Raw genomic sequence first — 15,884 nt, forward strand, 5'->3', positions numbered from 1 at the left:
ACCATCAGAGGTAAAGGGAAGGGTTTTTGCTTTCGTAAAGGAGACTATGCTGGTCTGAGACAGTATTTAAATTCTATACAGTGGGACCAACTGATGATGTTACCAACAGCAAATTCAAAATGGGAAGCATTCAAGGAACTAATCTTGGAAGCTACCAGGCTTTACATACCAACCAAGAAATATTGTTCAAGGTTCAGGCCTAAATGGTTGTCAGATGAACTAATGAGACATATGGCAGAGAAGAAAAATGCATGGGATACATACAAATTAATGGGTGACGTGGAAGCCTATGATAGATATAACTTGGTCTGTAACCAAGTCACAAAGGAGATTAGGCAGGAAAAGGCAGATTATGAGAAATCCTTGGCAAAGGATGCAAAGAAAAACAGAAAAGAGTTCTTTACCTATTTAAACTCAAGAAGGAAAAGGATGAATCAGATTGGTCCACTGGATGTTGATGGTTCAACAGTTGAGGATCCAGCTCAGGTGGCTAACAATCTAAACGAGTATTTTGCATCTACATTCACACATGAGGAGTTATTCAGGAAGGGGAATGTCGTAGGTGAAGTAAACATTGGCAGTGAGCTAGATGATTTTCTAATAACTGAGAGGAAAGTGGAGGAGAAATTGTTGAGGATAAACATAAAAAAGGCACCCGGGGTGGATGGGATCTATCCAGTTATATTAAAGGAGGCAGCAAAGGAAGTAAGCAAACCCCTAGCCATAATTATGAGAGCTTCTTTGGACTCAGGGGAGGTACCCATGGACTGGAGATGTGCAAATGTAACCCCAATTCACAAAGGAGGATCAAAGGCTGACACAAGTAATTATAGACCTGTTAGTTTAACTTCGGTTCCAGGAAAATTAATGGAGGCACTGGTTAAAGAAGCACTGCAGGATCATCTGGACAAGAATTCAGTTATAGCTCAGACACAGCATGGGTTTGTTAAGGGCAGGTCTTGTCTGACCAATTTGATTGGATACTATGATGTAGTCACAAAAGAACTGGATGCAGGGAATAACTTTGATATTATATATTTGGATCTTAGAAAGGCTTTTGATACTGTTGCGCATGGAAGACTGCTGCACAAATTGGAGAAGTGTGGCATTGGAGGCAAATTGCTGCTATGGATAAAGGGATGGTTGAGTGGCAGAAGACAGAGAGTGGTAATCAATGGACACTGCTCAACGTGGACTAATGTTATTAGTGGAGTTCCTCAGGGTTCAGTGTTGGGTCCATTGTTGTTTTCTGTATTTATAAATGATATTGATGATGGTGTATCAGGCTTAATGTCCAAGTTTGCAGACGATACAAAGGTTGGCAGGGTTGTTAAGGACACTACTGATACTATGCTGCTGCAACAGGATCTGGAAAGGTTGAGCAGATGGGCTGAGAGGTGGCAAATGAAGTTTAACATTGACAAATGTAAAGTACTACATATGGGAAACAGTAACCCCAGATCAACGTATCAACTCTGTGGTACTACGCTGACAGTGGTAGAGAATGAAAAGGACCTGGGGGTAATTGTGCAGGCAGATATGAAGTTCTCTGAGCAGTGCAGACGAGCTGCAAGAGTAGCTCATGGTGTCTTGTCAATGATATACAGGAATTTTTCTAGCAGGGACAGGGATGTGATTATTCCCTTGTATAAGGCATTGGTCAGGCCACACCTTGAGTACTGTATACAGGTCTGGAGGCCTCATTTCAAGAAGGATGTAGAGCTGCTGGAACGAGTACAGAGAAGGGCAACAAGATTAGTGAATGGAACAAAGGGTTGCTCTTACGAAGAAAGGCTTAAGTTTTGCAAATTACAGAGCCTGGAGACTAGGCATCGCCGAGGTGATCTGATAGAGGTGTACAAGGCTTTGAATGGCTTGAGCATGATCAATGCCGATGGAATTCTTCCTCTTGCTCAGAATAATCACCTGAGAGGGCATAAATTCAAATTGAGGAAGGACGGATGTCGGATAGATGTGCAGAAATTCGCCTTTAGCCAGCGGGCAGTTGGTTTGTGGAATAGACTTCCATCGCTTGTTGTTGAAGTTGATAGCCTAAACAAATTTAAGGCTCAGCTGGACAGGTATTTCGAACGAATTGAGGGGTGAAATGGGAGTAGTGGTTGTTTTTTTTTTTTTTTCTTTTTTTTTTGGCTGATGCTGAATAAGCTTGCTTTCTTGCATCATATGCCTCTGCTAATGCTAGTTGCTAATGCTACTAAACACCAAATAACAAACAAACATAACAGCAAAAACTTCATTAATCCTTGATAAGAGGAGTTGCAATGACCACAAGAAATGTTGCATACCAGGTCATTTGTGTTGCAAAAGAGGAAAGGACTAAACGATCATTCAGTATAGCATGTAATTTCTGTATTGGTCCACAATTTTAAATTCAGTACCTTTTTTGAGAATATGTTAAGCTGTTTATGCCACTGTTCAACGTATGGGACAGAAATAGTTATATTTTGATGTTACTATTGTTCATTGGTGTTGTTTTTTGAATTGTTTAGCTTGTACCCCAATTCGGTTTATTGTAGCACGGGGGTAAACCCCGTTTACCTCCTTGATTCCGTAGTCTAATATTTATAGGCAATGAGAAATTGATTAAAGATAGACCTTTTGTAGGTGAATGGGTGATAGCTGTTACAATGCAGAAGAATACTGGTGTTTGTTGGCCTCTATTTAAGATTCATACTCACACATACTCCATAAATTTCATTCCTGTGATTGCGACATACATTGAAAAGCATTGTCAGCTTCAGGAAGAAAACTCATTTTTTTCAAAATTAGTTACTTTTTAAACTAATTTTTAATTGTGTTCAACTGATTTTTTAAAAAATTGTTTTCAATTTATTTTTACCGTAATCATTTTGCATCAATGTTATATTTGTTTTAATTTCTGCAGAGTATTATATAGAAATGTTCTACATATCATATTGATGTAATTTCTCTTATTTTTTTTTTTATGAAAACCTCAAACACGAGAGGTATTAGAACCTATGTCGACCGGGCTAGCCAGGTAGGTAAAGTGCCTGCCTGGCAACCCAAAGGTCGCGGGTTCGATTCCCGCCTTGGATCACAGTAAAATGCAAAAAAAAACTTTGGGAGGTGCATTATGGCCATAGAAGCTGATGTGCCAGTGGGCACTGTTCTTCTATATTGGCTTCTATAATTCCTGCTCTCTCTTTCAAAGCAGTCCGAACATGTGCTGACTACTTCTGTAGACTAATTTTCAGGAAATACATATGAAGGAGGTTTGTTCCAGAAAACGGCAGTTGAATGAATAAATGAGGAATATGAAAGCTTGGTTCCACGAGTTTGAAGTTGTACAGTAAATGGATGTTGGCGGTACATGTTTGGACTGCTTTGAAAGAGAGAGCAGGAATCATAGAAGCCAATTCAGAAGAACAGTGCCCATGGAAGTATCTGTAGAAAAGGCATGCAGCAGAAACAGTACATCTATGAGACAGTGAGTGGAGAGACTGTTAGAGATGAGTTGTTTTATTACCTTAACTGCCCTCTTCTGAATGGAATCTAGAAGCCTGAGAGAGGTTTAGGGGACACTGCCCCAGATGTGGGAACAATATTCCATGATAGGGCGGATTTTCGATTTTTACAGAGTAAACAGCTGTTTGGAAGAAAAATAACGCAAAGAGCGAAAGAGAAAACCAAGGTGTTTTTTTTTTTTTTTTAGATGAAGAGGAAGCAATATTTGTAATGTGCTTATGCCAAGAGAGATTAGAAGTCAGGGTATAATCCCCAAAAGAGATATATCATCTTGTCAGGAAATCGGAGTGTCACTAAAAATAAGCACAGGAGCAGAAGAATCCTTTTTGCAAGACAGGACTGAGTTTTAGAAGGATTGAAATCAACTAAGTTGTCTTTGCCCGACTGGAGAATTACCTGAAGATCAGCATTTAAGGAATTGGTAGCGGATATTTGAAGTTGAAGCTGATTGAGCAGGGCAACATTTTTCAAAATGGAAAGTGGAATGCAATGTGCTATCATCGGCAGAACTATGGATAGGATTTCCAGTCAATGGAAGAAGGTTATTAATATACAAGAGGAAAAGAGTGGGGGAAAGAACTGAACCTTGGGGGACACCAGCATTAGTGGAGAGGTTAGAAGACAGAGAGCCATCTACCATCACCCTCAGTGAGCGATCAGAGAACTGGATAACCAATTACAAAAAACAGTTGGCAAACCATAAGATGGAAGTTTGTTTAGAAAACCTTTATGCTAAACACAATTGAAAGCCTTTGAGATGTCTAGAGCAACTGCTTGTTTCACCGAACTTTTCCACTGAATTTGTCCATAAATGGGTAACATAAGCCAGAATATCACCACTGGATGGACACTGACGGAATCCATACTGGTGATCATTGATCAGCTTGTATGTTTCTTGGTAATTTGAGTTGGCGGTTTATTGATTTCTCCATTACTTTAGAAGGAGTAGAAGTAATTGCAATGGGACAATAATTGGATGGGAGGGATCTCACCTTTTTAGGAACCTGGCTGGATATGAGCAAATTTCCAAGCAGAAGGAAAAACACCTTTGGAATATGAAAGTGAAAAAAGACATCAAAGAACACGAGTAAGTTCAGGAACATAGGTTTTGAGAACATGTGGAGAAATATTATCAGGACCTGGAGCTTTCTGAGCATCAAGGTTCATCAAAATCCTTCTAACGTCCTTTTGACAGAAAACCACAGGAGGTATTCAATGGAGCATGATGGGAGGTGTTTTACATAGATCATTAATACATGAATTAAAAGAAAAATGAGATGCTAGCAGGTCAGCTTTATCCTTGGCTGAAGTGACAATAGAACCATCTGGTTTGGACAGAGGTGGGAGCAGAGATGGGCAAAAGTTGTGGCCAATAGCTTTGGCAAGAGACCAGAAATGCTTGGCTACCATTAGGGCAAGTAGCAAGTTTTCTACTCTTAGCCTGTTCAAGATCTAGTTTGGACTGATTAATAACTGCTTTACAATTGCTGTGAGCTTTGGTGTAGGCAGAATTTGAAACAAGCCAATTACAATATGCAACATTGTTCTCTAGAACAAATAGCCTTACCACATTTATTGTAGAACTAAGGTTTAGATAAAGGATGAGATTAATGTGGAGAATTTAACAAGAATAATTTCACTGACATGATCTGAACAAACGTTGACATTAGAAGTTTTGAAACAATAATCCGACCAAGGAAAAGAAAAGAAATCTCGCCGGTCATCCCATTTCTCATTCTTGTAATGCCAAACAACACGAGGTTAGGAATAGTCATGAGATAAAGAGGCTCCATTAGAGAAGAGACTATCACCAAGTTGTGAACTGAGATGCCTAATGAACCACTCACTTTGACCGTGTACTTAGAAAGGTTTTGTGAGAAAAGATGAAGCGTGTTGGATGTATGGTTAGGATTGTCCAGTATTCTGGTAGGTAAATGTACAATCTGTGTGAGGTCATTAGTAATTGCAAAAGCTTTAGCATCTCAACCAGCTGGGTATGTGTGACTAGAAACCAGCTGGAGTTGTTGAACATTAAAATCACCAAGGAAAATTACCTCACTGTTAGGAAAGTTGGACTGGAGAAAGTCAAGTTGCAAAGAGAGGAAGTCAAAGAGCTGCAAATGATTAGTGGAGTTGGGAGAACGGTAGAGACAACAGATGAATTTGATAGAATGAGGTAGAGATTTTAACCCAGAGAAGATCGAAAAGGGGAGATTTCTAATTACTAAGTCTCACCGGGAATATCAGAATGTACATATGCAAAAGTAACACCTTTGAGGTGAAAGGAATCACACAGTGAATAATCTGTGAAACTGAGATGAGCAGTGGTTGAATCAACCAATAACTGAGATTCTGCCAGTAAAAGGGGTTTGGCAGACTAAGTCAAAATAGACATTTGTTGAGATTAGAAGTGAGACCATGTATAATTGTGAAATGAACTAGGAATTGTGTGGGAGGTTTAGATCTTTTTGCAGATAGGCTTGCTTTATTAGTTTGACAATTCATGGTGTATTCAATAGTAAGAAAAAGTGGAGGGGGACTTGCTGTATGAAGTAATGAAATTTTCGGATATGGCATACACGTGGTAAGAACAATCCCCCCCCCCCGCATAAACACTACTCTGACTCCCTCCAGTCGCTATCTGCCAGAGAGTAGAGGTAGCAAGATTATACAATAGCTGATCTGGAAGTCTCCTCGAGAGTTACCAATAGGTTCAGTCCGGTGTACTGACTAGTGGCCAGCCTACGAACACCGTTTTAGAGCTGTACCCTCGAAACATAAGGAAGTTTGGATCTTGCTATGGTGTTCATCATAACCTGAAAAGACATTGGTCATACTGCATGATGGAAGCTGGCTTAGTGCCGTTGAAGGGTTTGTAAAGGTAAGGTACCTGCGTGTACCTAGGAACCTTACAATAAAGATCATATTTATGGGAAAGGGTTGACTGGAACTTAGCTCTGGAGACTAAACATGGGTTCTACCACTTCAATTCTCCAATAAGCAAAGTGGTGGTATTGCACTGGTTGATGAGTCATCTACCACCTACTATTGCCTAATAACACAGAGGGGCATTATTCCCCCATGTGGTGTGGAATGCAATACCTCGATCGCTGCTTACGTTGGTTCACAAATGTTCTACAAATACTGAAATCAATGTTGAATATATTGGTATTGAGCACCATAGCTCTAGTTTATACTATCAAATGTTCAATAATGTATCACAATTCATGTCTAACTCATTATATATCCGGTTCAGAGACACCATCGTAAAATATAGTTCTTGAATTTACTCACTCAATACTGTGGTCATCAAAATGCAAATGTCCAAGGGTGAATTAAAATAAAGTCCATCACTTTGTAAATCCATTTCACAGATGCTAATATAGATCATATTCAAAAAACTCACTCCACCAAATAATTCTATTTTGTTGAAATAGAGCACTGAAGAGAAGCTTCATCTGATTAACCCTACAGTGTTAGTTTGTGATGTGTAACACAAAAAATAATGAACCCACATTAAATGCTGGTCAAAAATAAACTGATTTTTCTTTACCTTCCTAAATATAGACCATTTTTTTTTTTATTTAGTATGGTTTTTATCATTTTATAATAAGTATTTCTATAATACTTATTTTTATAATAAGTATTTTTGCACATACTTTTTTTCTTTCAGGTGGCTATACAACATTTACAGGCCTCTTAAATTCTTTAGTGCATGTTGTAATGTATATATATTATGCATTGGCAGCATTAGGACCAACTACAAAAAAATACCTGTGGTGGAAAAAATATATAACTGTTATGCAAATGGTTAGTATAGTGACAATTTTTAATTTCTTAAAATGCATCATGTATTAATTTAGCCAGATTGCAATTAATTTGCAATTATGAAGTACTAACTAAAAGGTAGAAGAATGTATTTAAAAATGAAGATTTGTTTTCCTTAACTAATTTTGAATCATGAAACCAGAAGATTTAATGATTCAAAATCACTTTCAACACTAGAGCCTAGTGATTCTGACAAATGTAAACTGTCTTTATTTAATACTGTCTGACTTCATTAACTTGGTAATGGTTGTGGTACCTGCTGGGTGGAGCTCCAAAATATTAATTATGCATTAGTTGTTGATGCACAATAAATGCTTTGACACATCAGAATTGATGTATTCTGAGCTTTCACCATAGTTTTCTAAGGAGATGTATTTGTTAATCTTATTATTTAATAATAGTTCTTGTTCCATGAGTACTGAAAGAGAGCAAAAAAGGAAAGTTACCTTATTTTTCATAGTTTGAATAATAATACTTGTTATTCTTCACTTGGTCACATCAGGCAATGCTCCTGCTACCCTATGGTGAGGGCTGGAAACCTTAACAGAAAGAAGCTAACATGTATCATGAAGAAAGTTATCCATCACTTGTGCCTATGAGCTCAATTTCTTCAGGGACACACCAAGTCATCTTGGACACATTCTATCCTAACAGACAAAGAACAGAACTATTCCAAATGGAATTGCCACTGCTGCTAATAATACTTTCTCCATTTCTTATTCAAAAATGTCTAAATCACCTAAAATGGTGAAAAGACTCTTGGATTCTTTTATGGAAGTCATGAACTACAGACATTCAGAAGCCTTGCTCAGAATTTCAAACTTTGTATTCCTGTCAGAGTTATTCCACGACACTATAAATACCTGTAAAGGCAACCTATCTGAATGGGACTTACTAAACATTTCCAAAGAAGTAGCTCAAAAACTATAACAGAAAATTGAACAGGTGAAGAGAACTAAAATCAAAAAAGATTGATCTTTTACCTACACAATGCTACACTAACCCTTCCAACTACAGTTATACTTGAACTGCCATATATGACCTTGTACTCCTGATCTTGTTAGGTATTTCAAATGCCAAAAATTTGCCATGCTCAAACAGTGTGCAAAGGGAACTTGGTGCTTCAGCTATAGATCCAAGAGACAGAATGCACAGCACTATCCAACTTATTCAAAAATCTGTTAAAGCTGGAAAACAGGAAAGAAAATGTAACAGTATAAAACAGAAGATAGTGACTTATCAAGAAGTAAAGAAATTAGTTTTACTCGCATGCAGCTGCAACACAAAAATTACATACTGCAAGGAATTCAAACTGAAGTATCCATATTACCACTCCCACCTATCTCTAATTGGGCTTGGGCTTTCCTGGTGAATCTGGCAGCAGTTCCATAAGGAATGTGTCAAAGAGCAATTAAATAATACCTCAATCACTGTACCATATACTACCACTCTAAATCTACCTGATACTGAAAGAACCTAACTCATGGAGGAAATTGGTTTCATCAAGGTTAGTGGTCTCACCACTAACCTTGATGAAACCAAATCTTAAAAATACATGCAGAGGAGGTTTTGAATACTCCACATCCTGAATTCCTGAAAAGGGATAAATTAAAATTGGAATGTCAAACTCATTCTTCCAAAGCCAAATAACGAACATGTTCATTCACTGGAACTGGAGAGGTCTACATAGCAATATTGATGATATCCCTGACTTCATTAATGCATGTCATTTGTCTACAAGAAAAGTCTCTCTCTGTCTGTGTGTGTTAGAAACTACTCTCTATGCAGGCAAGGTGGAATCAATACTTCTAGTTCACATGGTAGTATAGCTATTTTGGTTGACTCTAAAATCTCTTCCTGATGTTACTCCTTAGAAGTACTTGCAGTACACTTTGCATTTGGAATAACTATTACTCTAGTGTCCATATGTATCTCACCAAATTAGATGATCTTATCGTACATCTGCCAACGTGTGTGTGTGTGTGTTGGGTGATTTTAACCTTATTATTTTCAGACTCTGCAGAGTTTTAGACATTCCATTAAATAGTGACCATTTCCCTATAACCTGTAAGCTCTGCACACAGAACGTTACTAGTAAGCAGTTGAGCAAAATGAAATTCACTCAAGCAGATTGGAATAAATATGCAACCAGCATTACATTACATGATCATATCATCCAGCATCAATCTACGGATGCTATTCAATACATTACAGAACAGATATTAGCTGCTGCTGCTGCACTACAAACCTCAAAATATGCAAGCACACACTAGCTACTAGTGGAATTTTCAATGTAATACCAAGAGAAAAGAAAATAAGATGCCTTGCAGGAGAGTCCCCCCCCCCACCGACAACAACTTCCTCAATTATTGTCTGGAACAGACAGAAGATAACCCTTCCTGAGGAGATATAGCAAACATTTTTGTGGAATCTTGCTTGCCATAATTGTATATGATCCATCTGCTAAAAAAAAGCAGTACCTGAAAAATGCAAAATAAATTTCAGGATGAGGTCAGCCCTTTCTTATAATGAACTCCTACGTATGTCTGAATTAGAATCTTCAAAGAAATCTGCCAATAGTGCAGCTGTTTTTAATGGCTATATTATCTAATGTAAAGCATTTGAATGAGAGAGCCCTATACTCTCTCCTAAAACTTTCAAATCTTTGTTGCACATTATTTTCCTATCTACTGGCATAATTAAATAATTCTATCTGTTAAGCCAGAAAAAGACAGATTGGCATAATTATAGATGGTCTTACTTACTAGTTGCTTAGTTAAGACAATAAGTTAGTATACAGTCACCTCACATGGATTGGGAAACAACTACAACAATACCTCGCATAGCACTGATAATTGGTACCGAAACTATTTTGTGTTATGTGAAACCGTGCTAATCGAGGTATAATTGTAATGGGTTTTGATTGAATGCGTACCAGAGAAACAGTCTACAAACATATTATTATATATCTATAAACAATTTGCACTTGATAGCCAATTAAAAAGATTTGAAATAAAAAAAAAAAAATTGCAAGAATTTTATTAATGAAAAGGTAAAATCATGAGAGATGAGAAAGCAGTTGTTTATTTAGGTACTTCAATAATGAAGTCTGGTGAAGCAGTCTTCTTTTTCTCTGTGTACAAGTCTTTATAGGGTCGAATCCCATCTTGTAAAATTTGCCTCATCTTGATGCTACATTCAACATTTGGATTTCCATTCTTAATTGCCTCGCAGGCCATGTCAATCCTCCCCCCCCCCCCCAAAAAAAAAACTTTCTCCAGTTCTGTTGAAAATTGTTTTGGTGGCACCTCAGTTGTTATCCACTGCAGAATTGTTTTCTTCTCCTTCATATGCAGTTTGCTCGTCAATTTCAAGGAGAGTTGCATAATCTAAGTGACATGTGAGTTGATGCAGTCATGTACATTGGCAGTGTCCAAAGTTTTGAATCCCAAGTCTTTTCTGACCTTCACAATGTCTTCGGAAATTATCTGAACTTGCAATTCAAAACCAGTGAAATCATTTACCAAATGGGGCAAAACATGCTGCATGTTGTTGGCAGTGATTTCTAGCCAAGATGCAGATATCTTTTAAATTGTATTTAAAAGGGTAAAAAATAAATTTTGAAGTGAAAAGTTTCGTCAGGATGGAATTAAGAATACAGAACACTGTTGCAAGTTGCAGCTGACTGCCTGACTGGAGCTATTCTCACATGTGCATGGTAGATAATAGAGTTGGCATGGCAGCATATATGTATAGTACCTGTCTAGGCTATTCAATGAGTTTTAATATGTACAGTAAATTTTCAACTTAAACTTAATTGAAAACATGTTATAGTGAAACCCATGCTGTTTGAAGCCATGCTAAGCAAGGTATTGCTGTATTTTCATTGAAGATCAGTTTGGTTTTTGGAAAAATAGATACAGTAGACTTGATTTTCCAGGATAGATGGTAAAAAAAAAATACAGCAAGTCCTCAACATATGTAAGAGAAGTTCCAGGACATCCTACGCAAGTAGTTTTCTACATAATTCGGGGATGACTAACAAAATATTGCTGCTATATCCTCAGAAGAATGAAGAAAAATAGTTATATATTTTTAATTAGTTCAATTAAAAACTTTATCTGGGGACAGTGGTGAAGCAGCCAGAGTGGCACATAAGAAAAGAAAACATAAAAGGAAGAAAAAAACGCATGTTATTGTACTGTAAAAACTGGTATGTATTTCGTAGCATTGATTATTATAGTTGACCTTCATTGGTGCCGACTGCTTCTCGTATTCTGTCTTTCTCCTTTCTGATTGTGTTCACTGTTGCCACTGGCAAATCTGAATTCCACACGATACTTGTTATGTTTGTCCATTTTCATACATCCTTATTATTTTAATTTTCTGGTCCAACTCGATCGCTTTCCTTTTCTTGGTAGATTTACTAGTACCACTGTCACTTATTCTCTTAGTTGGCACCATGATAATGGTCAAAATGAAAGTTTCTGAAAAGAACTTCATAGGGTTAAGGCAAAAACTCACTATTATTACTCCACCCAAGCTCACATTTTATTAAAACATATTTCTGGAGGTCACTGCCATAAAACAATTTGCACTTTCTGGTTTATTGGACTTTTCTGTTAGTGCAATTCATTATAAATGTGTAGTAAACTCAATCTTATTGCATTTGCAATAATACAGATGGAATTCTGAGTTTTTCTTTGTGGTGAAATGTGTGTCCCTTTCATTTAATCTTCAGTTATAAAAAAATATATAAATAACATAACATAAGTCGGGGACTTTATCGAAAAATGTTCAGCAACCATACATAAAAAGTATGGTGATAGATAAAAAAACAAAAACTTACCATGCACTACTCCCATGTCCAATACAATGCATCCATTTATTTTTTACGATGCTGATTTTAAATCTAATAGCTTCCCTTTATTTTTTACAATGTCGTATGGTTTGGTCACCAACATTATAATGGTTCTTTAGAGATTTAACAGATGCATCTTTTTCAAACTTTTGAATAGTTTCAAGTTTTTGTTTAATTGAAAGCACACTCTTGCCTATCTTCGCAATTTCTAAACAAAAAAAAATCCGACATCTCTGACATGCATAATGAAACAATTTGTTCTTTTGCAGTGCAACAGAACACAACAATCAACAGGATGCACTGACACATTTGGGTTTTTTTTTTGAGTGGCAGGTGTGAGGACAGCAGGGGTTGCAAGATAATAGGTACACTAATCTCCCAATGACGACTTATAACGCTACTTCTTATTGCTTATTTACGGCCCCTCGATGTGGGAACCTGTACACGGTGAGGGGACCTCCCAGTGATGCTGCTGTATTTCCAGATTAGCATCACTGGGATCTAACGCCCATACCTTGGTTCCAGGGTTACATCGTTGGAATCCAGCATGTGCAGCTGTGTGCCGTGACCCGTGGAATTCGGAAATGGGGATCCCGGTGGTTGAGGGGCCCAGCCTTAATACACCACCTTGGCCCCTGCTTCAACAAGACGGGTGGTCCCGGACTGGCCCAACTGGGATCAATCATCGGGTGGTTCTTACTGCTAGGGTCAACTGATTTCTAATAAGTCTCCCTCCCTTTGGTCCTGGGACAGGATCAAGGCTTATTGGAAATGTGGGTATGGTGCTCCTAAGCGAACTTGGCATCCCCTCGTAGGGCTCTGTGGTGGGTGAGGTACTTAGGGCATCTGAAATTTTTATCTTACTCATATGAGTAATTTAAATTCTATTTCTTCTGGGGCCCTAACAAGGCCCCTACCTAATCGAGATGAAAGCATGGATAACACCTCCGTTAAAAGAGCCAGAACTGAGGACACACCACCATCAGTGACGCCACTCTTCCTCATTCTCCATTCCACCGGAGAGCAGTCAATCGGAAAGATGTCGCCCTTCTTTATCCAGAAAGGATTAGAAGGGTTGGCAGGTTCACCAAAATCCATTAAACAACTGCTTTTTGGCGACCTTTTGGTTGAAGCTTCCAGCACAAAACAAGCGGTTAATACCTTGAACTCTACATCCATAGGGGGAATACCTATCAATGTAACCCTCCACAAAACTCTGAATTCTTCACAAGGTGTTACATCAGAATGGGACCTTCATGTTTCTGAAGAAGAGATCTGCTCTGAATTAAAAGACCAAGGAGTGACAGCTGTAAAGAGAATATCGATATGAAAGGATGGGAATCTCATCCCCACCAGAGTTGTTATCCTCACGTTCAACACCCCACAGCCTTCAAGTTCCATCAAGGCAGGCTATCTAAACTGCCCAGTGAGGATTTATATCCCAAACCCACTGTGGTGTTTTAGATGCCAAAAACACTGCCACTCACAAACATCTTGTCGTGGTAACCCTGCCTGTGCTCGATGTGGTATTAAAAGACCATGAGAGCAAGGAATGTTCAGCTCCAAAACCGATCTGTGTCAATTGCAAAGGAGAGCACCCCACCTACTCTAGAGCATGCCAGAGATGGAAGGATGAAAAAGAAATCCAAAAACTGAAAACAGAGTTGAATATCTCCTACCCAGAGGCCAGAAAACGTATCCAACCAATAAATAGCGGGAAACCTTCATATGCCCAGAAGGTTTCTGTTAAGTGTACTATTGGTACACAAACTATAGATGACTATACCACCAAGAGAGTAATTCACTCAGATTGCACGCTATTTATTGAGTTCACAAAAGCCCACCAAAAAAACAGTCAGCTGCCACTCCTATATCCGTACCTCCTAGTGCTCCACCACTACCAAAACCAAGTGGTAAAGAAAAGCCAAAACGTTCAGAAGAGTCACCCATGATACCAGAAACAATGGATGTAGAGAATAAGGAGGTACCAGACGAATCAGTCTTGGAACTCTTTGTGGAGGAAGAAATGGACACGGCACAGCATCCATTCTTCCCCAAAAAAGATAAATCCAAGACTGACAAAAGTAAGCCCTCAGCACCTCGGAAGCGGCCTGATGGACCCACCAAGCCAAAATAATGGCTAAATTCCTACAATGGAATTGTCGTGAATTCAGGCGAAATACTGATGACATCAAGGCCATCCTGCAAAAGCATGAGCCAGTTTGCTTTTGCTTGTAGGAGACTTATTTAAAGGCAAATGATGATCCCACCCTGCATAACATCACAATTTTTCGTAAGGATAGAATTGCGGATGGTCCTGCTCATGGAGGAGTGGCTATCCTTGTGGGCAACCAGACCCCAGTTCAACCCTTGCTAGTTACAACCAGCATAGAGGCTGTTGCAATTCGCCTTACAGTGGGATTTTTATTAACTGTGTGCTATATTTATTTGCCACCTGGGACTGACATCTCCCAGGAAGACCTTGATGATCTTGTAACGCAGTTGCCTCCCCTTTTCTTACTTCGCTGGGATTTTAATGGACATAAACCCTGTGGGGTAGTGCTAACATCAACGGAAGGGGACAAGTCATAGAGCGTATGCTAAATGACAATGACTTTTCCCCTTCTAAATACTGGAACAAACACCTTCCACATGCCTACCTGTATATTTTCTGCCATTGATCTCTCTATCTGCTCCCCCTTCTCTACTCCCTTCACTCACTTGGGAAGTGGAGGAGAACCTATACGGAAGTTATCACTTCCCTGTGATAATCTCATTACACAGTGTGATACCATGTCTTTCTTTCAGGTTAACGTGGTGGAAGACTGATCAGGCCGACTGGACTGCCTTCCAACATCAGGAAAATTTTGACCTCAGTACAGTCAGTCAGGAGCTTATCAATGATGCAGTAATGTACATCACAGAAAATATCATCCAAGCAGCTGCGAATGCCATTCCAAAAACATCTGCTTGGTTTCCACCATTTCCCAAACCATGGTGGAATTCACAATGCACAGCAGCAAAAAAGGCTGAAAACAAAGCGTGGGGGATATTCTGCTGATATCCTACCATAACCAACCTTATAAGCTTTAAACGCGCACGAGCCAAAGCATGCTACATCTGCCGTCAGAGTCAAAAGGTATCGTGGATCCGTTTTACTTCATCAATTACTCGGTCCACTAGTACTAAGTTGGTCTGGGATAAAATCCGGAAAATGAAGGGAAAATATACATCCCACAATTCTTCGATCCTAGATTATAATGGATGCATTATTGCAGATCCAATTGCAATAGCCAATTCTCTTGGGGAAACATTCTCTAACATCTCTGCAACATCTTCGTATTCCCCAGATTTCCTGGTCCTGAAATATAAAATCGAAAAACAGGCACTTAATATTAAGTCTAAGAGTGTTTATCCCTACAACGGCTCATTCACTATACAGGAACTGAAAAGAGCTCATTCTTTCCAAACCAAGTGCTGTTGGACCAGATGGCATCCATTATGAAATGATTAAGCATCTTTCGCCAAAATCTATGGATCATCTGACAAAATGATATTCCAGTAGTGTCAGATACAAAATTCTTGGGGCTTGTTTGATAAAAAGTTGACCTTTCTAGAACATATTCATCAACTTCGTACAAAGTGCACAAGGGGATTAAATATTCTTTGCTCTCTCTCTCCTCCACGC

At 38.6% G+C, this 15,884-nt stretch overlaps 1 protein-coding gene across 1 annotated transcript in view; it reads left to right on the forward strand.

Moving 5' to 3' along the window:
• The window catches only part of LOC150087261 (very long chain fatty acid elongase 1-like), a 279,861-nt gene that overhangs the window by 250,259 nt on the left and 13,718 nt on the right, over positions 1–15,884 (forward strand). The window contains exon 7 of the mRNA XM_090372425.1: positions 7,181–7,317. Within this exon, the coding sequence (XP_090228551.1) occupies positions 7,181–7,317 (137 nt within the window). The remainder of the gene's footprint in view (positions 1–7,180; positions 7,318–15,884) is intronic.

Source organism: Mastigoproctus giganteus, chromosome 4 (assembly GCF_048544385.1).
Source record: "Mastigoproctus giganteus isolate SK-2022 chromosome 4, ASM4854438v1, whole genome shotgun sequence".
Taxonomy (NCBI): domain Eukaryota; kingdom Metazoa; phylum Arthropoda; class Arachnida; order Uropygi; family Thelyphonidae; genus Mastigoproctus; species Mastigoproctus giganteus.